We start from the raw sequence: 27,665 nt of genomic DNA on the forward strand, positions 1-27,665 counted from the left end.
AGGCGGGTATGGAGGTGGGACAACCGGGAAAATGGCAGAATTTGGGGGTGGGTGCCCAACCCGCCTCCGTGCCATCTTGCCAGGAGGCGGGTAGCCGACCCGCGCCGGGTCCCGTCTCCTTGGAGGCGGGAAGGGGATTAGTGCCACTTATCTGCCTGTTAACAGGTAGTTAACAGGATTATCCCCATTTTACCCGCACAAGTGCGGGCTTCCCGAAGGCTGCGAACCCCGCCAGGGTCACCGAGGCGAGTAGTGGGTCTGTGGGGGTCGGAGGGGTGCAAAAGTGCGCTGTGAAGGTAAGTGATGGGTGCAAGTGTGGAGAGATGAGTATGTGAGGTAAGTGGAAAGTGTTAGAAAAAGTCTACTTACCTTTGTTTCTTCCTGCAGGTTTCAACAGTTGGGTATGTGGAGAGTCTCACATCTCCGTGGTAGAGATGACAGATGGCCGCTGCATTCTCCAATGCAACAACCATCTAATTTCTGCAAAAGAAAGAGCTTTGATGAGTCTTGAATTCAAGAACTCATCAAACTACAGAGAATGTCAGTGTTTGACAGCTTCACAGAGCTGTCAAACGATGACAATTCATCTGTCAAAAAATGTTGACAGATGAAACGCCATACATTGACGTTCTCTGTAACCAGCTTTCCTTTAATTGGCCTGCTAAACCCGCTGGGTGGACTTAACAAGGACAATCATGGGAAAATAGCGTGGGGGGGCCAGAAGTTGATGGAGGCGGGACTGAAACCCGACAAGTGGGAGTCCCGCCTCCAAAAGCTCCCCATTGGCAAAATCCAGCCCCAAGTGTCAACACCAGCTCCACTTCATTTTTTAACGTGAGCTGTCTCTGCCAAGGTTTTCGTTTAGGCCACTGTCCGTATTGGCATTAATATTAAGCAATATTACAATACAATTAATATACTCAAGTATTATAAAGTTATGTGTAGTTTCATAAATCAAAATTACTGCGTATTTAATTTTGAGTTGTAAATATAGTGGATAAAACTATAGCTAAGTATAACCATTCCCCCTCAAAAAATACATTATAGTACTTTTAATAATATTTCTGTTTATTTTTTTCCCCACAAATCTACCAAAAAGATTGCAGCAACCACATGAAAAGACTTGCGCCTCACCAGGGCAGGTCCGATCCAAATCAAAGTGTTTTCTAAATGGTGAGAAACTAGGAACTGTGGAGGAGCAAATAGATTTGGGTCTCCATGTACACAAATCACTAAAAGCTAGTGGACAGGTATAAAAAGAAATCCAAAAGGCTAATGGAATGTTGGCCTTTATCTCAAAGGAGCTGGAATACAAAGGAGAGTTAGTTATGCTTCAGTTGTATAGAGCCTTGGCCAGATCCTATCTGGAGGACTGCGTTCAGTTCTGGGCACCACATCTCAGGAAGGATATATTGGCCTTAGAGGGGGCACAGCGCAGATTCACCAGACTGATACCGGGGCTAAAAGGGTTAAATTATGAGGGCAAGTTGCATAAACTTGGCTTGTATTCTCGAGTACAGTATAGGGGATTGAGGGGTGATCTATTCAAGGTGTTTAAAATGACAAAAGAATTCAATAAGATCGATAAAAAGAAACTATTTCCTCTGGTGGGGGAATCCAGAACAAGGGGGAATAATCTTAAAATTAGATCCAGGCCATTCAGGAGTGAAATCAGGAACAGCTTCTTCACACAAAAGGTAGTAGAAACCTGGAACTCACCTCCCCAAAAGGTTGTGGATGCTGGGTCAATTGAAATTTTCAAGATAGATTTTTGAGATTGATAGATTTTTGTTAGGTAAGGGTATTGAGGGATATGGGGTAAATGGGGTTGAGGTACAGATCAGCCATGATCTAATTGAATGGTGGAATAGGCTTGAGGGGCTGAATGGCCGACTCCTGTTCCGATGTTTTTAAATAAATCCTTTAGTGTAAAGAATGACAAATAGTGATTCAAATGGTCTGTCTTATTAAAATGCCTTTTGGTTCTGGGTACCATGTTCATTAATCAGCTGTGTTGTAAAAAAGCTACCACCTACATCAGAAGTAAACAAAGATTTGTTTCCTTGCAATGTTGGAGCTGGTATTATGTTGACAAATTTCATTTGGAATTGTCAGCTTTGGTTTTGTTATTTGGAGTAGACATATACAAATAATATATACCTATCAAATGTAATAAAAATTATTTAGGAATATATTCCCCTGGTTTCTGATCTGAAAAAAAATACTTTCTTTAGGTATTTCATTGCTATAAAAACTCAATGCAACTTATATTTCTATAGTGTTCGTCGCATATCGAAAGACACCTCACAGCACTTTACAGGTTGGAGGAAAAACAGTGGACACTGATCTGTATAAAAAAGAAAAGATGGGAAAATTTGGGTCGAACAACAGTCGAGGAGAAGTAGTTTGTGGAGACTTCTGAAAGTCAGAAGGGAGGTGGCAAGGCAGAGGCATTGGGGAAGGAGTTCGAGGACAGGGAGCTGAAATGGTCGCCATTATGTTGGAGCAGAGGGAGTGGGGAACAAAGTGTAACCCAGTATGAGAGGAGCAGCGAGTAAGTGGAGCAAAGGGGGCATCAGAGATGTAGGACTGGAGGAGGTCACTGAGGGAGGTTAGGACAAGACCATGGCAGGATTTGACAGTGAGGGTAAGGATCTTGAAGTCAAGTTGCTGGAGCATGGGGACAGTGGAGCTTGGCAAGGATAGAGCTGATGGGAACGCAGGAGTTTCTGTAGGTGAAAACAAGAGCTGCAGCATTCTAAATGTGTTGTAAATTTTGGAGGATGTAGTTAAGAAAGCAAGCTTAGGAGTGCATTGGAGAAGTTGGCCCTCAAGCTGATAAAGGCGGGGATTAGGGTTTCGACAATAGTAGGGGGGAAAATAGGGCAGAGACGTTGTGAGGGTGGAACCTGAACTGATATGAGAGAGGAACCTCAGATCAAGGTTAAGGAGTACATCGTGGTTCCATACCTCAGAACGTAGCCAGACATGGCAGCTAGAGAAGTTGTTAGGGTAAAGGCCGGAGGCCAACACTGACTGGTTGGGCCGAATGGCCTGTTTCTGTGTTGTAACTTCTATGTATTTCTCTACATGTAAGGGTTTGAGCGGAAAAGAATGGATTCAGTTTGACAACCTTAAGATGGAAGAAATTTTGGCTCATCTAGGTCTTAATGTTGAACAGGCAGCTGGGATGTTACTACAGCTTTGGGATTGACAGAGGAGATGGATAGTTAGAGATAGGTGTCAATAGTGTACACATGAAAGCTGGCCCCCATGCTTCTGGATATTATGGCTGGGGTAAAGTGTGTGTGTATATGTGTGTGTATATATATATATATGGATCAGATTAAATTAGCAATGTATTATAATTTAATGCTTTCCAGAACAAATTTTAAAGAAGTTGAGGAATCTTCATCAGGAGATCAGGAAAACAGGCCACAAATATTTCTCCCATATCCCAAAAAACTTCCAATGTTGCTGTATACTCACCTCACAGAAAGCTTAGTCCCTTCAGTCACAACCCTTAACCTCTTCCTGCATATGTTCCCCAACCTCTCTCTTTAAAATAGCTTGGAGCATTTTGCTGCATGTAACACGCTATAAAAGTGTACGTTGTTACTGTTCCAGGTTGACTTAGTTGAAGCCCATTTTAGAACACCCTTTTCCATCCGGCCACTGCTTTTGCTGATAACTCAGTCTCAAACTGATGAAACTTACATGGCTGACAATTTCAGCTGTCATCCACTGAAAGCCCTGCAGTGATGCTCTGAAGCAAATATCTTAACTGCTCTGCTATTCAGCTTCCCCAAGGATTTTGTTTGGCAATTTCTTATTCCTTATTTTTTTTCAAAATCTGGCTCTGACTGCCTGAACACACACACACATCCTTTGTATTAGAGAGCAGTCTTGACAGTTGTCAGTGCTTGTGCTGCCTCATGAATCATGAATCTGAGGCACACTAGATTGAGACAAAGATAGCTAAGACTGCTAGTTTCACCATTGTAGGTCATCTATGAAATGCCAAGATTGTTGAAGAGGTTGACGTGTTGGTCACCGCTATGGTTCTGTTTTACTCGGTACCAATTTAGAGGTTTCAGTGTTGCTGCTTCAGTCTCTAAGAATTTGCTGTCTTTGTCTTGTACATTATATCCTAGTTATATTCTCTTGGTAACTCCATTCCTAGGAGCCACAGAACAAAATACACTCAGGTCTCAGTTTTCTTATAGCAATGGTTGTGGTGTAGCAGAGAGGGATTAAAGTATTTGGTTGATCTGTGCAATAAATTTAAAACAAATAACTTCTTAATTTTTAACTTCTATCCTTCTCTGGTAACTGAATACTTCAAATATTTGACAGAGTACCTGGATCAATTTTATTGATTCCCTTCATTATCTTGAGGAACAGCCTCAGCACAAAGTAAATTTAAGTGTCCAAGTCCCCTGAGGTACAAGCAAAAGTGGAGGAAAGCAGTTGGACAGGACAGCCTGTTAGAATTACCTGCAGGAAGTGAATGGCTGAAGAAATAATTCACAAAGGCGGCCTAGCGGCAGTTTCCCCCCCCGTTGTTGTAAATTAACTTGTTTGTTGTGTAGTGATTACTGAAGACAGTAAATAAATTCAATCTCGTTTATTGATATTACCTGTTGTCACTGCATCTAATACAATAGCTGAATAATTGGTTATTGGGAACAGTTCAAAGACAGCACTTTTTTAGCCTGCACTCTGTTCTACGTGCAATTAAAGAACTTTTAAATATGAAGAAATTATACAGTAGAAAATGGATCATACTGTTTTTGTCTCTCACTGTTCTTGATTTATTACTTTGTCTTCATGCTCTGCAAAGGTGTGCAACTTTGAGACATTTTCCCATCAAAACTCCACTATGTCCCACAGATTGCAGACATTTTAAATGCATTGAGTGCTTGAGTCGCACTTGAAATTTGTCTTTATTGGGTTCCCATCATTTTGATTACTATGAAATGTGTCAATTGAATTCTTCCAGAAGTAATTTTATAACAAAGGTGGTGAAAAATGTGGATCATTTTACTCCCGGAACCAAAAAGCTGGAAAATATAATAAACTTAGAGAGTCTAAAAATGCTGTCAATTATTGTCAGATGGGAAAGCGATTTGTATCAAGTGCATAAGGAGACATACCATCTGGAAGCTAGCAAACATTTTATCATTAAGTCCCAGCCAGGATAAGCTGAGATTTCCCACCACAGAATATAGCCTTCGTGCTCCATTGATGGTGTTCTAAATCTGGAGGATTCATGTCAATAGTTAGGCATAATGAATTGTATGTTTGTACTGTTAGATGATACGGTGAACGTGAAATACTTTGGGGCGCTTTTAAAACCCCTATTTCTATAGTAGGGTTGTTTGTACTAATTATTTTCGAAACAACAAAATATATTATGGAGTTTTTCTTGCGAGAACAGCAGTACGCCTGCACTCATATAATCCAGGATGAGAAAAGAACATTCTAAGCTCACCCCTCCAGTACTTTTAAATCACCTATAACACATATGCAACACGGTTGTGCAGGTGTGGCTTTTTTGCTTTAATATTTTTAATTCATCTCCCCCCCCCCCCCCCCCCCAAACAAAGGTTTCTCGGTCATTGCAAAAGCACTTTACCAGTAAAGTTGCTTCGCTATCAGTACAAGAGAAGTCGGGGGCTTTGGCTGCTCAGGCCAGAGGTAACCCTATTTACTTAGTAGCCAATACTTCAGTTTGGATGCCTCTGCCGTTTACAGAGAAATTGGGAAAGTGAAAGCAGAGTGTAACTTTGCACCTCTGACATTTGGAAACATGTCAAAAGGCTGAGTTTCCAAAACGTTGAATCTAACAAAACTGCCACTTGTGCCAAATGAGATTCACCTTTTGGGCTTATTTAGTTCCCATTTGCTAGTATAGTGAATTACAAGAGTACCCTACTTTGGCATTCTCGTGGAAGAAAAAAAGTAACATGGCAATTACATCAGCTTCAGTCACATTGTGTTTTTCCCTTCACTTTCAGGCCTCTGGGCTTGACATTCTGTTAAGAATAGCAAAAGTTGTAAATCTAAAGTTCAGTTGAGTGGTTTCTCAAAACTTTTGATTTATGCCTGATTCTGGTTTTTTAAATCTTCTGTCAGCTGTTTGGAAAGCTGTAACCAACAGCACTGTGTAAATTCTGTCAATGTTTTCCAGTCAGGTCAAAGAGGGAAAAAGCTCCTTCAGCTCGAAGGATTCATTAGGTCTAGAGTGGTTGAAGCTGTGATTCCCTTCATGATTAAGTTCAAGGAACTCTTGTCCATTTCCACGAGGCAAAACTAACCAAGAAGCAGAGAGAAAGCCGGCACTCTAATGCAATGTGCCACTGGCTGCCTGTAGGGCTTGTATGATTTCAACTCTAATGCACACTTAAAAAAAAAAAAATCATGGATTCTTTTACACAGTTGTTATTCTCTTAGTAAAATCGATTTCTTTCTTCTAACTTTCTCCCCTTTCCCCTCTGTTTTCCTGAAGGCATTGATTCTTGCTGAATATGGTTCCACAGGTGGCCACAGCCTTTGGGTACCTCACTCTAGTGGCCAAATCTTTGTGAGCCTCAGCGGTGCAATCACTGTCAAAATGGTGTTCACGGCGCAGGACACCACCTTCTCCTGCAGCAATGGTGTTTGTTCTGGTTCCTGTTTCAACCCAGCATGTAATCCGGTTACATTAGCAATCTGAAAGACTAAGGGAAGTTGTTTGCAATGCCGCTGTGTAAGTTTAAGCAAAAGAACTATTGTCATGTGTGTGCTCATTTATTTTTTAATGCCGCTGGGTTTGCCTGTTTGATTTTAGCAGGACCAACCGTTTGGAAAGGACTCCTCTTGGTGATGTTCCTTCACTAGTGGATTTATCCCAAATCCAAAGAGGATTTATCAAAAAAGAAAGGAAATATAGTTTACAGAATTTTGCAGAAATTGGACTGAATAAATTTAAAATCAATACCATAGAAAGCCTCGCAATTACACCCACCTCATACCTGATCTTTCTGATGTTGGGCTTAATGCATTGTCTGTGCTTTTTGTATCAAAATTATTTTCAAGAGAGCCATTTATTTACTATAGTTGTAATCGTAATTTACACTATTGTTTTCAAATAATTATTTCCAGCATGAACTAAACAAATAAATAAAAATCCCTGCAGAGATTGTTATTTTTGTATTAATCATCAGCTCTTTTTCATGCTTTGTTTCCTGCTGAACTTGCAACTTGAACAGGCAGAACAGGATTTTTCTCCTCCTGTGACTATTTAATTAATCAAGGTCTTTCACCTCGCATTGACCTTCTTTACAAATCAGTGATTAACTCGGGTTTCATATCATTAATGTGTATGATGCCACATAATGATTGTGTACGTTCGTCGTAAGCAAAAGATTGTCAGCAGTGTGGTTTAAAAATAAATGTAATAGGATTTCATACACAGCAAAGCACAACGCTGCACAAAAATAGAACTGGTTCGGAATGGAAATTAAACATAGGGCATAGTAATTGAATCTTCCGAAGACCAGGCAAACTCCAAATGTCTCTATCATTTCAGAACGATACGAACATTTGACCTGGCACTAATTTGAATGACGAATAATTTAAAAGCTTTATTTGTTACATCATATTACTTGGCTCGCTACTAAAACAGATGTGACCTGTTTAAAAGCTGATTGCGCAACCACATCAAATGGCAAGCATCAGCAGAGCTAATGTTTAAATAAAATAATTTTGAAAAATGATTGGTATGCTTTGCTATTCTGTGGTCTCCACACTATTATTAGTCTCTCCTTTTGTTATATTCAACAGTCTTGTTCACTGTTGCAGTGTTTTTTATTAAATATAGAAAGGCCATGTCTTTTAAACATACATCATAGTAGCTCAACTTAATATTAGCAGTTGACTCCCAACTACAAATGTGAATCAGTTCACATCTCATTTGCATGTCACTTTGATTTGCCTTTATTGAGTGAGTTTCACTAGCTCTCAGCTGATTGGTTCACTGGCTGGAGTAAAGAGGCATTCTGTCTTGGGAAGGGGAAAAAGTCTTAGAAACCATTTTAATTACCTTGGATATTGCCTACTGATGCATAATCGTGCAAATATATTGAATGCCCTAACCATCTCTTTCCTGCCAGAAGAAGCCAAATGATGATGAACTGCACTATTACTGAAATAAATGGGGGAGCTTGCTCGCAGTTAAGATTTCACTCTTCTGATCATATTGCCCGTGAACCCAACGGCTTACTTTTAACAGCTGAAGTTCTAAATGTTGAGTGCACATTCTTACAGTTTAGCATTACGTTTGAGTAATTTGTAAGTCATGAAAAGTTAATGTAATCACTCAGTCATTCTCATAAAAGGATCTTTAGGTAGAACTTGAAGCTTGGGAATATTTAGTGTTGCTGTTGGTTTCTGTTCCAGTAAAGAAGATACATTTTTGTCAATTTTATATAGCACTAGAATTCTGGTTTGTTAAGAAATAAAATACAAGGTTAATTTGTTTTGCCATATCTGTAAAATTGGCATTTCATGCAGATGCACAAAAGTTGAAAGACATTTGTTTCAGTAATGTATGCCTGACAGTCTTGTGTGGCTGACCAGCCAGCTACCCAGACATTCTAAGAACTTACTTGTAAGTATGGTTCCATCATTAAAATATCTACTTGCCAAGAATCACAGTAGAAATCTTTGATGTTTTGAAGGATTCTGTGCCATAATGTAATGACCGGAAAAACACGCTTGGATAAATTCGGCAAGGCCCCACACTGCACACTTGTGCAGCTAGCACAGATCAGAAAATCACAGGACGTGTGCCTATGATTATCTGATATACACTAAATGCCTTGGAAAACTTACCCTGATGTTTATGTCTTGTAATCAAACAAATTAGTAAAGTGCGATATTGATCAGTTATTAATAAATATTTCAGTACTCTTTCTAACTTTTTTTATAAATGCAACTATTTTGCCCAATTTTTGTTTTTTTTTTTGTTTTCAGATTATTGGGGACATGTATACTTTAAGTCCCATCAGTTTTCGTGTTCAAAATTATATAACACGGTTGTAACAGATCAATCCTTTTTACTTCCTCACTTGTAATAAATACTCTTTTGCTCAAATCTTAGTATGCTTTCCATGAATGGTTTAACAATGGGAAGAAATTCAAAACAAAGTTACAGCAATATTTCAGTATCTGTTTCCTTAAGTAAAGACTGTGCTAAAATGTAGAATGAGTTAATATGGTGTTTGTCAAACAGCTACTCATTGATTCGGCTTTAAACTCTCTTTTACAGGATTTCTTGACAGATTTGATGATGTCTGAAGTTGATCGTTGTGGTGACAATGAACATCTAATTTTTCGGGAGAACACCTTGGCGACCAAAGCAATAGAAGAGTATCTGAAGTTGGTTGGCCAGAAGTATCTACAGGATGCACTTGGTATGCCAAATGGGAGATTGCAAAACCAATGCTAGATAACCAGAGCTGAGACTTGCACACTGCTAATTTTTCTTACTTTTGTAATCGCGTCTTTTTCAGTAGTTTAAAGAGAACACATTGCTGTGTTAAAATCAACAAATGAATGGAATTTCATGATTCTCTGCCTGTTGGTCTGCAGTTTGCTTGGGTCTCACTATTCACATCCACCTTTCTACTCACTATTCTTGCACAAACAAAATTGTTACTAGTTAAGATAATATAAATATTAACTTAGATATAGAGCAAGAAAAGATGGTAAAGATTCCATTTCTTTTAACATCTGATCTACAATCATGGAAGATAAGAACATGTGGCCAAAGGGAGCAGTTTACAGTATATCCATTGGAGCTCTTTAGTTGAGATACCACTGTTAATTAAATTCTCTCATTTATAAAATCACTCAATTATTCATCAGTACTAATATGAAATAGCAAGGAAGTCATCTGTAGGAATTTGCCCATTTGCACCCTAACAAAAAATAAAATAATTGGCATAAGTTACATATTTATTCATCATCTTTTTCGGTGATGTGAAAGTTTTAGACTTTTTATTTACTTTATTCAATAAGAATGAGGAGTGGAAGCAGTGAAATCCCAACTAAACAGCTGTAAGTTTAGGTTCCAGCCTTGGGTAGCATTTAAACTTGCTTATTTCTTCCCTTCTCCCCAGTGTCATTCTTCAATAACTTTTCTTCCCAACTTTAGGTTGCCCTAAACCATCCACCATTCCCAACTGGGAGAATAAGATCATTAACTGCTTTCTGTTTCTCTCATGATTGAGCCAGCCACTGGAAAATGTACAAAAACTTCCATTTGCTCTCTCTCTCTCCAGTTAAGCCTTTCTCTTTGTGGAAGAGTGTTCTTCTTCATTAGGAATTTGCAGTGTGGGGAATCACAGGAATGAGCCTGTATCCTGCCATTCTATAGCACTTTAAACATTTATTCTATCAATGTGGTTTCCCCGGGTCTTGGCCACGCTCCTAAATGGTGAATAGCACAATAGATGAGTGCTTGATCTCTGAAGGAAGGGAAAGCGACCTGAACCAGATGTACTGCACAGAGATGCACGTCCTGTTGATTGATCAGAGTCATATTTGCTACCTTTACATGTAGTCAGTATTTGATTTATTCTTTGCTTTTACTCCATTGAATGTAGATACATTGACCCGTAATTTGCAGTCAGTGGCGAAGCAAAGGCGCTCGCCGCTGGCCCCAAAGTAAGCTTCCCACAAAGATCTCACGATCTCTGTGGCGAGAAGTTCGGCTTTTCCGGCATGCAGTTGAAATCAACATAATATAATGGGAATCCCATAGTGCAAGCTGCTGTGATGTCAACACGCTGTCTAAGCAGCCAATCACAATGCAGAATTCGCACAGACAGGGAACTGGGAAGTGAGTAAGCTCCTTTGATTCTAACCTTTTAAAAATGTTAGAGAGAAAAACAAAGATTGGGGCTCTCACATGGGGAAAAGGTAAACCTGAACTAAAGATGAACAAACTTATATATTTAAAAAAAAAAAAAAAATTTTTAAGTTTCTTAAAAGTTGTAATTTTTATTCAAATGGATAAATTTGACACTCCACAAAATTTTAATGAGTTTTTCAGGGCCATAACGTTTGTTTAGCAGTCATTATACTGTTAAAACCCCAGTTACACCTAATCCAAAAGGGTCTAATTTTTAATGGGATATTTAAGAGCGATATTACAGCAGACGACCCGAGGTTTTCGTCAGTTTCCCTGATTTCACAGGTTACACTGCCAACTGTGGCGGGAGGGGGTGGTGGGGAGGAGCGCAGCCAGTGTTGGAGAAGTAAATGACTGACCGCAACTTCAGGATTTCCGCATTAGGTAACGCATACGCTGTATCCTGAAGTTGCGGTCAATTTCAAAGGGGTAATAACAGCGGTTATTACCCATCGCAAATTCTAGGCCATTGAGTGCCGCTTCAGACACGCTAGCCTAGAGTTTCCGCTTTATATCTGATTTTGTGGCACTAAACAAATAGTTGGCAGTAGGAAATAGACTGGAGATTCGTAATGCTGGTACTCCACCCATTTTAGAACCTGCCCCATTTCTGAAGTCATATTTAGCGCCCAACAGAAATGTACACCTGAAAATGCAAATGGGGCAGTAATAACATGGTGACATTGTAAGGGGTCGTTTTAACGAGCTTGTGGTGTGCGAGATCGGTTTTTGATTTCACACTGCTCGTGAGCGGTTCCGAAGCGCTCCCCCCTCACCGGTTCTAGACACTGGGCTTATTGCCAGACCACCTTGATGTGTTGGCCCAACTTGTGACTCGGAAGACAAATGGATCAGGTGAGACAAGGTAAGTTTTAAATCAAAGGTATCTTTATTTTTAAGGAGAATAAAACATAGAGAATGAAGAAACAATGCAGACAAAAATCATGAACACGCCTCTCAATGGGAACTAAAATTTAACACACAAGAGTTACTTTGACTATCATAATACATCAATTCTAGATCAGCGATATAATAAAACGGGGGTGGAGAAAGCGCACGGCACAACGAAGGATGAATAACACCCCCGAATTACAAAGCCCTTAATATTAAAAACCCTCCCGTCTCTACAGTATACCTCAACTAGATCAGCTAGGTGGAGTTGGGCCTCTATGTTCACCAGGGTTTTTAAAACTGTCCTTGACCTTGGTGCTCCTGTATCGTCCGGGATCTCCAATCTTCCTTATGGGACCGGCTCCTGAACCTGCTCTCCTGCTCGAACTTGTAGGCCCTCCGTGCTCCTCGAACCTCACCAGGGTTTTTAAAACTGTCCTTGACCTTGGTGCTCCTGTATGAAACTGGTTTTTTTAATGTCTCTTTTCCCCCAACAGTTATCCTGTTTTCTTGCCCCTATCTTGGCACCAAATCAGGGGTTTCCTTTTGTTAAAGTAATGGGCAGGCTGCTTTGACAAAAGCGGGTACTTTATTTTAATGTCTTGTAAATGAAACTAATGGGATCTGTCCTGTGTCCCTCTGAGTTTGGTACAGATAATAGGTTTTGTCTGTGCTCTGTGATTTCAGAGATGGGTTTGCGTTTTGCTAGCATTTAACACACCTTGAGGTGTAAATACTTTTGTTTTGACTTCGTTACTGCTGTAACCATTTTACCATATCAATTGCAGTCAGTTCTGGAATCTTCTAATCGGTGGCGACTCAGGTTTCTTTTAGATACTGCAGTGGTATGTCCTTCTGAAATGAGTCATGTGATCTGCCAACTCCATCTTGTGTTCATAAAATGTGGCCATTTCAGGGGTTTTACAATGTAGACTGTATTTTCCTGGATTTTTGTGAATCCTACAACATCATACACGTGGCAGCTCCATGAACATCTGCAGCAGAGACCTCCATGACAGAGGTCCTAAAGGCAGTCTGTGCTTCTGCCATTAAAAGAAAGAAAGACTTGCATTTATATAGCGCCTTTCACGACCACTGGATGTCTCAAAGCGCTTTACAGTCAATTAAGTACTTTTGAAGTGGAGTCACTGTTGTAATGTAGGAAACACGGCAGCCAATTTGCGCACAGCAAGGTCCCACAAACAACAATGTGATAATGACCAGATAATCTGTTTTTGTTATGTTGATTGAGGGATAAATATTGGCCAGGACACCAGGGATAACTCCCCTGCTCTTCAAAATAGTGCATTGGGATCTTTTACGTCCACCTGAGAGAGCAGACGGGCCTCGGTTTAACGTCTCATCCGAAAGACGGCACCTCCGACAGTGCAGCCCTCTGTATTGCCCTGGAGCTCAAACTGTTGTAATACAGTCAAATTGGAGAGTGCATTCACTAAACTGCCTCCAGTGTTGCAGATTGCACTGAATGCACTAGCCACCTCCTTCCACTGCCCCTGAGCAGCTTTCCTTGGGGATCTTTACTGCTTTTCTTTTACTATAGGGCCTCCCTTCTCTGCCTGACTTTATCCAGCAGCACTTCCACTGCTGCTTTGGAGGTCGTGGGTACTCTCTCCCTCTCCCGCAGACTTCATAGATATTTTCAATGAAGAAACTTCGCTCCTCTACTCTCAAGCTATTTTGGTGGCTGACTGCCCCTTTAATCTGCTGAAGGCCTATAAATCTGTCATCACCACACTAGTTCTGACCCACCTCCCCACCATCCCCAACAGGCAAACTCCCAATGAGTGGCATTGTTCATGCTTGGAGCTCTCAAAATATACAAATTAGGCTGATCCCAGAAACTATTTTGGGGAGTGGGTGGGGGCGGTGGTGAGGTTAGCCCACTTCACATCTGGCAGAAAGGAACATGCTCCACCCTAGACACCCACTTGGGATTTCATCCAAATGGAAATTCTAAACCTCTGTCTTCCATATCTGCACATACAATTCAAAAAAACACTTCTGTTAGCCAACTACAGTGTGATTTGAAGCAGTATCACACTAACTATGCATCACCTTTCAAATCAAATGAACCTAGAAATTGACACTCATCCTCATAGCTGAAGGAGAAATTGTGATCAGGAACACCAACCCTTAAGCATTTTTTAAAAAGAATTAAAGGAGAAGATAATTCAGTCGTGGTCTTGGCTATCAAATTCTTCCCTAGCTTTGGATATCCATTTTCCTAAATTTCTTTAAAAAATAATCCTTCAAAGGGTCCCTTCAGGGAGCTTTGTAAATGCTCGTCAGAAAACCTGCCCTGGAGCAGATGTTCTAGGGTGATGTTAGAATGTGGTGTTCTCTTCAGCCCATCTGCATCCTAAATCTGAATCTCTTTTTGCTGGTCCTAAGGAAGCTCTGCCTGATGTTGTTGTCTCAGACAGCCTCATAGTAGCCAAGTGCAGCTGAGTTTAATAGCATTTTTTTTTAAACAACGGTGTTGGAACTGAGACCTGAAATACCGATTGGGGCCCAGGTGAAATCACAGCAGAACCCAGTTCCGCCAGATTTTCACCCCAATTTTTTTTTTATAGCTGCAGTCTCAACTATGCTAACATCCTCGAAGTTTGTGACAGCATCTCCAACTTCAGCCGTTGGCGGACTTAACGCCCACTCCACCATACGAGCATTTGTGTAGAGCTCCTCCTCATTTGGCCTCATTAATGAGGAATACTGCTCCTATTCCACTGTACCCATCCATTCATTTTATTGCAATAGAACTTCCTGATGTCATGAGGGGGTATTCTGCTTAAAGGGTACCTTTTATCAGTAAATCTAACAGGGTACCACTGAATGTTTGAGAAACACTGGGAAATGTACAGGTATGTGTTTATAACATTTAGGAATATGCAACAGTTGGGTCGGATCTGCTTCTCTTTTGGAAAAAATAACATTTGGGAAAATCATCCAAGGCCAAGAAAAAACTTCGGAGGTGAATGTCTATCAATGATGGTGCTTATCTATAGAGCTGCCTTTATTCTTTAAAGAAAATGTAGGAAGCTGGATTATAAAATGTAGTTCTTGAATCTTTCTTTCAGTGGCATCAAGTTATTTATTGTAGGCCACCTTAAACTTTGTACAGGAGCATCTTCTGTAAAGATTCAGGTAAATGTTCCTGAAGTCTTTGTAAGGACCACAACATGTGAAATAAGAGCCAAAACAAAATGTTAAATCTTCATTGGAGGTTGAACTTAAAAGTATTAGAAGAACTTCTAGTTAGGATACAGAGTTATACATGTGATAGTAAAGTTTAGGGCCCCAAAAATCTTTGGGACACCATCCCGATGGTTATGCCACAATTATGTTCGCTGGTGCCTTCCAGCACTGATTCTGCCAGAGCTTGCAAGGTTAGTGGGAGGCCACCTAAGTTGCATGGAGCAGGTGGGGCAAGTGCACTGTGCACATCTTCAGTGCCCACTTGCCCAATGGAGCCACATAATCTGCTGCCTATCTGCCACTGGGAGGGGATTACCCAGCCCCCAGCTATGACCCCTCAGACCCCTGGGAGGGGATTACCCAGCCGCCAGCTATGACCCCTCAGACCCCTGGGAGGGGATTACCCAGCCCCCAGCTATGACCCCTCAGACCCCTGGGAGGGGATTACCCAGCCGCCAGCTATGACCCCTCAGACCCCTGGGAGGGGATTACCCAGCCCCCAGCTATGACCCCTCAGACCCCTGGGAGGGGATTACCCAGCCGCCAGCTATGACCCCTCAGACCCCTGGGAGGGGATTACCCAGCCCCCAGCTATGACCCCTCAGACCCCTGGGAGGGGATTACCCAGCCGCCAGCTATGACCCCTCAGACCCCTGGGAGGGGATTACCCAGCCCCCAGCTATGACCCCTCAGACCCCTGTGGAAGGGGGCCACTCAATATGTAAGAACATAAGAAATAGGAGCAGGAGTAGGCCATTTGGCCTCTCGAGCCTGCTCCGCCATTCAGTAAGATCATGGCTGATCTGATCTTGGCCTCAACTCCACTTTCCCGCCCGCTCCCCATACAGGCGCAACCTTTCTTAATAAGACAACCCCTTCATCTCAGGAATCAACTAGTGAACCTTCTCTGAACTGCCTCCAATGCAAGAATAACCCTCCTTAAATAAGGAGACCAAAACTGTACACAGTACTCCAGATGTGGTCTCACCAGCGCCCTGTACAGTTGTAGCAAGACTTCCCTACTTTTATACTCTATCCCCCTTGCAATAAGGGCCAACACTCCACTTGCCTTCCTAATTACTTGCTGTACCTGCATGCTAACTGTAGTGTATGTACCTTGAAGAAGGAACTATATTCTGCAGCCCCTGTATACTGCAGTACCAGTAGTGACCACCCCTGTATATAAGCCTGTGTAGTAACTTTGTATAGTAGTTCCAGTTTTGTCTCCACTCAGTAAACACCTGTTATAACCAACCCCTGCAGTCCGTGTCTCAATTACACACGGACGTAACACTAACTTTTTGTTTTTCATGTACGAGTACCCCCAGATCCCTCTGTACCGCAGCATTTTGTAGTCTCTCTCTATTTAAATAATTTGCTTTTTTATTCTTCTTACCAAAGTGGATCACCTCACATTTTCTCTCATTATACTCCACCTACCAAATTTTTGCCCACTCACTTAACCTATCTATATCCCTTTGCAGACTCTTTGGGGGGAATTTTGCCAGCCCTGGAGAGGCGGGTATGGAGGCGGTACTGCCGGGAAAATGGTAGAAACTGGGAGCAGGTACCAACCCCGCTCCCAACCCGCCTCCATGCCATCTTCCTGGGAGACGGGTCCCCGACTCGCACAGGTACCCGTCTCCACGAGGCGGGAAGGGGATTACAGCCAAATAACTGCCTGTTAACAGATAGTTAACAGGCAGTTAAGAGGCTTATCCCCATTTTACCCACACAAGTGTGGGCTTCCCGATGGCTGCGAACCTCACCAGGATCAGCAAGGCGAGCAGTGGGTCTGCGGGGGTGAGAGGAGTCGAAAAGTGCACTGTGGAGGTGAGTATGAGAGCTGAGTGCAAAGTGTTAGAAAAAGTTTACTTACCTTTGCTTCTTCCTGCAGCCTTCAACCCTTGGGGCTCTGGAGGTGCCTCATCTCAACGGCAGAGATGACAGAATGGCTGCTGCATTCTCCGATGCAGCAGCCATCTGCTTTCTGCTAAGGAGAGGGGTTCGGTGAATCTTCAGTCCAGGGGCTTACCTTAGAACAGAGATTGTCAGCATTTGACAGCTTCTCTAAACTGTCAAACGCTGACGATTCAAAGTTTTTGACAGATGAAACGTCATACGCTGACGTCCTCTGTCACTGGCTTTCCCTTAATTGGCCGGCTAAGCCCGCAAGGCGGGCTTAACGAGGTCAATCAAGGGAAAATAGCGTGGGTTGGCCGGACTTCGTTGGGGGCGGGACTGAAACCTGACAACCAGCAGTCGCGCCCCCATTGAGAAAATCCAGCCCCTTGTATCCTCACAACTTGCTTTCCCACCTGTCTTTGTATCATCAGCAAATTTGGCAACAGTACACTTGGTCCCTTCATCCAAGTCATTAATATAGATTGTAAATAGTTGAGGCCCCAGCACAGATCCCTATGGTACCCCACTAGTTACAGTTTGCCAACCTGAAAATGACCCATTTATCCCGACTCTCTGTTTTCTATTAGTTAGCCAATCCTCTATCCATGCTAATATATTACCCCCAACCCCATGAACTCTTATGTTGTGCAGTAACCTTTTATGTGGCACCTTATCGAATGCCTTCTGGAAATCCAAATACACTACATCTACTGGTTCCCCTTTATCCACCCTGCTCATTACATTCTCAAAGAACTCTAGCAAATTTGTCAAACACTGTTTCCCTTTCATAAAACCATGTTGACGCTGCTTGATTGTATTATGATTTTCTAAATGTTCTGCTATTCCTTAATAATGGATTCCAGTATTTTCCCAATGACAGATGTTAGGCTAACTGGCCTACAGTTTCCTGCTTTCTGTCTCCCTCCATTCTTGAATAGAGGAGTTACATTTGTGGTTTTCCAATCCGCTGGGACCTCTCCAGAATCCAGGGAATTTTGGTAGATTACAACCAACGCATCCACTATCTCTGCAGCCACTTCTTTTAAGACCCTAGGATGCAGGCCATCAGGTCCAGGGGACTTGTCAGCCTTTAGTCCCATTAGTTTGCCTAGTACTTTTTCTCTAGTGATAGTGATTGTTATAAGTTCCTCCCTCCCTATAGCCCCTTGATTATCAATTATTATTGGGATGCTTTTAGTGTCTTCTACCATGAAGACCGATACAAAATATTTGTTCAAAGTCTCTGCCATTTCCCTGTTTCCCATTATTAATTCCCCAGTCTCATCCTCTAAGGGACCAATGTTTACTTTAGCTACTCTCTTCCTTTTTATATACCTCTTACTGTCTGTTTTTATATTTTTTGCTAGTTTACTCTCATAATCTATCTTCTCCCTCTTTTTTTTAGTCATCCTTTGCTGGTTTCTAAAATTTTCCCAATCCTCTGGCCTACCACTAACCTTCGCAACATTGTATGCCTTTTCTTTCAATTTGATACCATCCTTAACTTCCTTAGTTAGCCACGGATGGTTCATCCTTCTCAGAGTCTTTCTTTCTCACTGGAATAAACCTTTACTGAGAGTTATGAAATATCTCCTTAAATGTCTGCCACTGCTTATCTACCGTCTTACCCTTTAATCTATTTTCCCAGTCCACGTTAGCCAACTCTGTCTTCATACCTTTGTAATTGCCTTTATTTAAGTTTAGGGCACTGGTTTCAGACCCAAGTTTCTCACCCTCAATCTGAATTTGAAATTCTATTATGCTATGATCACTCTTCCCTAGAGGATCCTTCACAATGAGATCATTAATTAATCCTGTCTTATTACACATTACACAGGCTAAAATAGCCTGCTCCCTGGTTGGTTCAGCAACTTATTGTTCTAAGAAATTGCACCTTTCCTCAGGAGTCCAGGCCGCTTGACTCGCCTAAATTATCCACCTCCCCAGTGAGGCCACTTCCACCCATCTTGAGGCCGACACGCCTCATCTCACTTGGCGTACCGGCTTCTAGTGTTATACTGAGTCTCGAGTGAGCTCTGGAAGTTGGAACTCCTGGTGCAGGGAGTTCCCTACCTCTCCTGGATAACACTTGCCTTGTAAGAGGCAGCAGATGTTCCTTACAATGGGGACAACCAACATCTGTGGAACGGTATCGCAGCAGGTGGCAATGCTTTCAGGAGGGGAGAAATAAATAATGTGAAATTACAAGTTCTGTTTGGGGCTTCAGACATCTACTTTCAAGTTACATTTTCCTGAACTACTTTGTTACATTAATAGCTTGATGGGAAGCACCAACACATCAGAAGAAAATTATTTTGGGGATATGCTTGCATCAGTAACTGAAAATAAAGTTTGTTTTACTTTTTGTCTAGACAGGAAACACTGAATGGTCTAGTGAATTATAATGTGTTATTGAATGTTTTTTTGCTGTATTTTGGGGAATGTAGGAAATTGTTTTTGTCACAAACTCCCAGTTGTGCTCTGCACTAGTCTTTTGTTCAGAAAATGACAGATTTCTGATGCTGGGTATTTTTCTCATTATTCCTGTTGCTACCAGTTCAGCTGCAGGTAATAATGTGTTATACCCTACTGGTTTAAACCAAATCCCTAATTACATATTGTGTTTGAACACACAGTACAATTAATGATTGAAGAAAAGGCAGCTTTTTTTAAAGCCTTTAAATAAATGCAGTCTTGATCAAAGTTAGATTTCCAAAAATGTAGCATGGGGATTTAATGTGCAATTATTTATTACTCTTTAACAGGAGAGTTCATCAAGGCTCTCTATGAATCAGATGAGAATTGTGAGGTGGATCCGAACAAATGCTCATCAGGAGACCTTGCTGAGCATCAGAGCAACCTGAAAATGTGCTGCGAGCTGGCGTTTTGCAAGATCATTAACTCATACTGGTCAGTTATCTCATTATATTTCAGTAGAGATTTTCATTGCTATTTTTCTTTTACTAGCTGCTTGGTAAGTTCCTGTTTTTTGGTAATACCTTTAAATAAACAACAACAACTTGTATTTATATAGTGCCTTTAACGTAGTAAAACATCCCAAGGCGCTTCACAGGAGTGCGTTGGAATAGTCAAGTCTAGAGGTAACAAAGGCATGGATGTGGGTTTCAGCAGCAGATGAGCTGAGGTAAGGGCGGAGTTGGGCGATGTTCCGGAGGTGGAAATGGGCGATTTTAATGACCGCGCGGATGTGTGGTCGGAAGCTCATTTCAGGGTCAAATATGACACCAAGGTTGCGAACTGTCTGATTCAGCCTCAAGACAGTTGCCAGGAAGAGGGATGGAGTCGGTGGCTAGGGAACGGAGCTTGTGGCAGGGACCGAAGACAATGGCTTCAGCATTCCCAATGTTTAGTTGGAGGAAATTTCTGCTCATCCAGTACTAGATGTCGGACAAACAGTCTGACAATTTAGAGACAGTGGAGGGGTCGAGAGAGGTGGTGGTGAGGTAGAGCTGGGTGTCGTCAGCGTACATGTGTAAACTGGCTACGATTAGGTAGATAAGAATGGAACCAGGCGAGTGCAGTCCCACCCAGCTGGACGACGGTGGAGAGGTGTTGGAGGAGAATGATGCGGTCAACTGTGTCAAAGGCCGCAGACGGGTCGAGAAGGGATAGGTTTACCTTTGTCACCGTCACATAGGATGTCATTTGTGACTTTGAGAAGAACCGTTTTGGTGTTGTTGTTAAAGCAGAAAATGCACAGCAGATCAGACAGTATCTGAAAGGGAAAAGGTAGCATAACATTCTGAGTCCTGATGAAGGACTGCACCTGAAACATTCCCCAGTCTTTTTTCAGATGCAGACAGAACTAATGGGCATTTCTAGTAGTTTGTTTTTATTTTAGATTTATCATCACTTTTTAATTTAAGTTATTATTATACCTTTTCAGATGTTAAGCAGCAGATGTGCATTTAGACTGGAAGGCATTGTACGTCCATTAGCAAGCCTATTTTTATTCACAAACATCAATTAATCTGTTTAATCTTTGTTTTGCTTAGAAATATTCTTCAATTTGCATAATCAGCAGTCAGGGATTAAATAGAATACTTATAATTAGTTTCCATCTGTGCGCTGTTCCCTGTTTTGTAAGGAGTATATATTTTACATCATGCAGGAGGGTTTCCATAGAACATCCAGGTTTCAACCTGTGTCAGGAGGTGGAAAAAAACTACAGAATTCTGAGGGTCCCATCCCATGTTAACTATCTGTGTAACTCCTGCTAAGATTCTATTAAACCAATAGTTAGATTACTTAATAATTGTCAATTCCTGGAGCAAATGATAAACATGGGCATTATAATCCATCCTTTTATTTTTGTAATATAATCAAAATAACAAACTGGCAAATGTGAAACAATACAACTACTTTAAACAGCAAAACCAGAAAGAGTAAATTTAAAATTTGTATCACTTGACCTCCCTTCAGTGAACTCCTTCTCTTGTAATTTGTATAGCCCTCCCTGCAGCTTTCATTAATCATTACAACTAGGTAGCTAGGTTGTTGTAGATATACACTAAAATGCAGCGGGAGTCGACTATTTCAGATTTGTAGCATTTGCAGTTTATTTTAATTTTATTATGGGAAAGACACTGGGCAGAAGAATCGAAAGATAGATTTGAAACTAGGATGTTTTTGTGCACCCGATAGGGCAGTCCATACTGATGCTATCAGTCAGGAAAGGTTCTCTGCAGGTAAATATCTGGCAGTCACATTACTCAGTGTTTCCTCCTTTAAATCTTCTGTGGGAGCTGTTCTAACATCCCAGTCATCTGATCATTTTTTAGCAATCCAGTGAAAGGTTAGAACTGTCTCTTTTCATCCTTATAGTAGTCATACTGTTAATAATTCATACAAGATTGGGCTTATTTTGCAATGGATAACTAGGATATCTTTCTAATACACAATCAGAAGAATTTGTTCAAAGAGAAATGCATTTTCCCATGACGTACATGTAATTAAATTTTGCCCAACATTTACCCCAAACTATTTTCCTCTTCTGCCTTTCAATCAGTCATGGCAACAGTGGATTATCATCTGAAAATAAATGCAGGTGTAGCCCTTAGTGGAGCTTTTGGTTTACACCGCCTTAAAATTGTTAGCATTGATCTAATAATTAATAAGATTTGTATTTACTTAGTGCCTTTTATGTCAAAACTGCTCAAGATGCTTTAGATATCTGCATCGGCATTTGCACCTGCAACATCTTGTGAGCCTCTGTGGGTTCACATTTAGCTGGACAGAGCTTTCACGGCCATGACATGCTTTTCATTTGAAAATATTGGGTGTCTGTGACATTTTTACATAGAATAGTTTTTATATGCACACATTTAAACAGAAACGGTAAACAAGTAATTGAGGAACACAGCTGCCTTTGGTTAAGGTCTCTAATCTGTGATGTATTGCAGGACTTACATTAAATATATATATTTATGTCCTCATTAATCATCAGGATCAACAGAGTGTTGTTGCAAGATATTCCTATCACAAAAATTGGTTATTCATTAAAAGATCAGTGAGTAATAATTGAGCCTGTTAATTAATTTGTCGAACTGTTCTACATTCATATTCTTACATTGCATAAATGTGGCAGAAAATATTTTAATGTTGTAGTGCACCATGGTTAACCAATATTAACTATTTATAAATCACAAGGTTGCCAATTGAAAATATTTGAAAACGCTTTTATATTTGCTAAGGGATCCTGGGGGAGCAGGAGATGTGTGACCTCTGTACGCTGCTCTCCTTGTTCATTTTACCTGGTACGTACCACTACCGATGGAAGACTTGTCAATGCTGGGTCCCATGATTCCTATTGATAAAAGCAGGAGAATTCAGCTCTGTACTTGAACTTTAAAACTTCGGGCTGGATTTTGCCAATGGGAGCTTTTGGAGGCGGGACTTCCACTTGTCGGGTTTCAGTCCCGCCTCATCAACTTCTGCCCAACCCACGCTATTTTCCCTTGATTGACCTTGTTAAGCCTGCCCAGCGGGCTTAGCAGGCCAATTAAGGGAAAGACGGTTAGAGAACGTCAACGTATGACGTTTCATCTGTCAAAATGGTCAACGTTGGGCACCCGCCCCCAGATTCTGCCATTTTGCCAACTGTCCCGCCGCCTCCCCAGGGCTGGCAAAATCAAACCCGAAGACTCAGCACCAGCTGTGAGATCCACTAAAAGGTGAAGGGGAGGTCTCTTTTATTTATAGGTGAGGTTTTTTATACTTGCATAACAGGAGAACCTTGCAATTGTCATTGGATGTACACTTCTAACACAAAAACGTTTTCAAACAGCCAATTTTAAAGCTGTTCACAAAAACAGTCCTTCTGTTTACCAGTATATTTGAACACTACATATAAATAATTCCCAGTTTTAAAATTCACCTAATGCTTTTAGTTGAATGTATAAAGATATACTGTTACATATTTATTAAATACATATCTTATGAATCTTGCTAATAATTAGCCAATAAAGCCAATTATGCAGCTAAAGCAATGTAATTTCCTCTGTTAAACTGATTATAATAACTTTATAGCCTCGCTTCTTCAGAAAAATGAGAATAAAAAGTATTGTCATGATTTATAATGTTTTTAATGTCTAGAGTCCATATTTCTTCAGTGGGTAAGCACATTATCACCAGTGCTGTTGTTCATGGAGGGAACAGCAAGAATCAAGATAACACTTATTCAGCAAATAAATTCAGCTTCTTATTGTATAGGATACTACAGGAACCTTTCTTTTATAATATGAAAAAGTTGCCCTTTGAAAACATTTTCCTTTCATAAAACTGAATTATCATAAGCCTAATATAACAATATTTTTCATCTTCATCCCTTGTTGCATTCTGATTGACAGCTTATAATGTTTGCATGCTGTGCAATAGATGTAAAAGTATTTCAAATTGCAGAAGGAATTTAGTCATCAAAATCTTGATATTCCTGTCAGATTAGCGTGGCTATCCTAGCTTTAAAGACTTTTCATTTCTGCTTAAGAGCTGACAGTATATATGGAGAAAAATAATTTCACTTCACTACAACAAATTGATTGTTCAACAGCGTATTTCCACGAGAGCTGAAGGAAGTGTTTGCATCGTGGAGACAGGAGTGTAGCAACCGAGGGCGACCGGACATCAGTGAGAGATTAATCAGTGCTTCCCTCTTCCTGCGGTTCCTTTGTCCTGCCATTATGTCCCCTTCTCTCTTCAACCTCCTGCAGGAATACCCAGATGACCGCACGGCACGCACTTTGACTCTAATTGCCAAGGTTACCCAGAACTTAGCTAATTTTGCCAAGTAAGTTTTTTTTGGCTTCAATTTGAGTCTTGTGTAGCATTCATTGGATCAAAAGCCTTCAGACTCTTCCTGAAATGAATGTATGAAAAAAAAAACAAATGTACACGCAGGCCGCACACATGTACACACACACACACACACACACACACACGTGCACACGCAGACCACACATGCACATGTAGAAACGCACTTGCGTACGCACACACATTTTATCCATAGCTGAAGGTATATCATGAATATACATCATCAGACAAGCCAATGTATGCTCATTCGATGTACCACTCTAAAATTAAAAGTTTGCTGCATTTATCCTACTGTGTTATCCTAGTTCCTAGATTAGAAGTAGCCAATTGTACAAAACAGACAACAGCACAATGATAGAATCTCCAGCTTGAAGATAAGTGGGACAAATCAAAGCTCAGCTCTTGAGTCAGTCTGAACCTGCACCAGCAATGAAGTCATACATGTATAAAGCCAAGGCCAAAGGGGTGACACTCTGGTGTAATGAGAATAATGGGCCAGAATTTGCGGTGGGTAGTATGCCTTCATGCTGCCTTTGAAATGGCCCGCAAGTTCGGGTTTTTCCGCATCCGCACAGCCAAAGAAAAACCAATTGCTGGCGCAGAGTTGGGCTATTTGCCCAGCAATTGCATACGAAAATGTTATGGCGCAGTGCTTGTTTGCATCAGCGTAAGGGGATGTTTTAACCATTTTCATCTTGGAAATCGGATAGTTTAATTGTATCAAATGAGTTTTTCTTGTTTTTGCAAAGATTGGAGTTTTAATGATGTCGATAATTATCAGCAAAATTACATTTTTACTAACAGAACTAAGATGTAGTGAAGTTGGTGGAATGAAGCTAATTAGGAATTAAATCATTAGAAAGTTACAGCACAGAAGGAGGCCATTTCGGTCCATCATGTCCGCGCCGGCCAACAAAGAGCTCTCCAGCTTAATCCCACTTCCCAGCTCTTGGTCCGTAGTCCTGCAGGTTAGAGCATCCCAAGTGCACATCCAAGTACTTTTTAAATGTGGTTAGGGTTTCTGCCTCTACCACCCTTTCAGGCAGTGAGTTCCAGACCCCCACAACCCTCTGAGTGAAGAAATTTCCCCTCAAATCCCCTCTAAACCTTCCACCAATTACTTTAAATCTGTGCCCCCTGATTTTTGACCCCTCTGCTAAGGGAAATAGGTCCTTTCTATCTACTTTATCTATGCCCCTCATAATTTTATACACCTCAATAAGGTCTCCCCTCAGCCTCCTCTGTTCCAAGGAAAACAGACCCAGCCTATCCAGTCTTTCATCATAGCTAAGATTCTCTACTCCCGGCAACATCCTTGTAAATCTCCTCTGTACCCTCTCTAGTGCAATCACATCTTTCCTGTAATGTGGTGACCAGAACTGCACGCAGTACTCTAGCTGAGGCCTAACTAGTGTTTTATACAGTTGAAGCATAACCCCCCCCCCGCTCTTGTATTCTATGCCACGGCTAATAAAGGCAAGCATTCCGTATGCCTTATTAACCACCTTATCTACCTGGCCTGCTACCTTCAGGGATCTGTGGACATGCATTCCAAGGTCCCTTTGTTCCTCCACACTACTCGGTGTCCTACCATTTAATGTGTATTCCCTTTCCTTGTTGGCCCTCCCCAAATGCATTACCTCACACTTCTCCGGATTGAATTCCATTTGCCACTGTTCTGCCCACCTGACCAATTTATTGATAGCTTCCTGCAGTCTACAGCTTCCTTCTTCAGTATCAACCACACAGCCGATTTTAGTATCATCTGCAAACTTCTTAATCATACCCCCCTATATTCAAGTCGAGATCATTGATATATACCACAAAAAGCATGGGACCTAGTACTGAGCCCTGCAGAACCCCACTGGAAACAGCCTTCCAGTCACAAAAACACCCATCAACCATTACCCTCTGCTTCCTGTCTCCGAGACAGTTTTGAATCCAACGTGACACTTTTCCCTGGATCCCATGGGCTTTTAACTTCGTGACCAGTCTGCCATGTGGAACCTTATCAAAAGCCTTGCTAAAGTCCACATAAACTACATAAAACGCAGTACCCTCATCTACCCTCCTTGTTACCTCCTCATAAAATGCAATCAAGTTTGTCAGACACGACCTTCCCTTAACAAATCCATGCTGACTATCATTGATTAATCCATGTCTTTCTAAATGAAGATTTATCCTGTCCTTCAGAATTCTTTCCAATAATTTTCCCACCACCGAGGTTAGGCTGACTGGCCTGTAATTACTCGGTCTATCCTTTTCTCCCTTTTTAAACAAGGGAACCACATTAGCAGTCCTCCGGCACCACACCCGAAGCCAGAGAGGATTGAAAAATGATGGTCATGGTCTCTGCTATTTCCTCTTTTGCTTCGCTTAACAGCCTGGGAAACATTTCATCCGGGCCTGGGGATTTATCCACTTTTAACGCTGCTAAACCCCTTAATACTTCCTCTCTCACCATGTTTATTTCATCTAATATTTCACACTCCTCTCCCCTGATAGCAACGTCTGCTTCGCCCCTCTCCTTTGTGAAAACAGACGCAAAGTATTCATTAAGAACCCTACCGACGTCTCCTGCCTCCACACACACATTACCCTCATGATCTCTAAATAGGCCCTACCCTTTAGTTATTAAAATTCCAATCCTGTAAATTGTAATTAAATCTGATTATGGGATTCCATTAAATCTTATTACGGGTTCCCTTTTGAAGTGATGTAAAACCTAATTCTGTTTCCTGATTGGAGGACCAGGCCCACGTGATCCCAGGTACGCTTCTGCACAGGTTGCGCCCCTGGGATCCGTGGGTCATTACGCTGTCCTCGAGTATGCAGCATCAGGGAGCAAGTTTACGAAGGAGGGCCCCCATCAGGTAGGTTGCGTATTCTTTTCGCAGGTCTGCGTCATACTCTGGAGTTACGCCGCAGACCGCAATTATTGGGCCAATGGTTCAGTTTTCACTTTAGAGTTGAATCCAAAGGAGATTTGCTCAATTATGAAACATTTGGTGTAAACCGTAGAATTCCTGTACTGGTTTCTCAATGTTACACAATTACATTGTAAAATTTTATCAACCCAGAATAATGCAACTTTTGACCTTGCTTCATTTTGTATCCTTGTGGGGGTGGGGAGAGGGGGGTAGAATGCAAATAGTCCTTATATTTACTTTTACTGACCATTGATGATTTCAATATCTATGGGCTGGATATTCCGATCCCTACGGGTGTGTATGCGCTGTGTACCCACCCGTAGGGACATCGGAAATGCCGGTTTCAGGCATGTGCTGGAAACCGGTATTTCCAATCTGTCAAAAGCTTTCTTGACAGATCTTCCGGCTGCCCGGGAGAAGGGCCTCTGCAGGCG

The 27,665-nt window shown here is 41.4% G+C and overlaps 1 protein-coding gene across 9 annotated transcripts in view; it reads left to right on the forward strand.

Annotated features, from left to right (window-relative positions):
• Positions 1–27,665, forward strand: part of LOC147101722 (disabled homolog 2-interacting protein-like) — an 824,147-nt gene that overhangs the window by 755,255 nt on the left and 41,227 nt on the right. For 8 of the 9 annotated variants that reach the window (XM_085965569.1, XM_085965570.1, XM_085965571.1 and 5 more), the window contains 3 exons: positions 9,314–9,458; positions 19,738–19,882; positions 24,042–24,278. In XM_085965569.1, the coding sequence (XP_085821695.1) occupies positions 9,314–9,458; positions 19,738–19,882; positions 24,042–24,278 (527 nt within the window). The remainder of the gene's footprint in view (positions 1–9,313; positions 9,459–19,737; positions 19,883–24,041; positions 24,279–27,665) is intronic. The other variant, XM_085965573.1, reaches the window with a different exon arrangement.

Source organism: Somniosus microcephalus, chromosome 23, assembly GCF_052327205.1.
Source record: "Somniosus microcephalus isolate GS21.2 chromosome 23, FLI_Smic_1.0, whole genome shotgun sequence".
Classification (NCBI taxonomy): domain Eukaryota; kingdom Metazoa; phylum Chordata; class Chondrichthyes; order Squaliformes; family Somniosidae; genus Somniosus; species Somniosus microcephalus.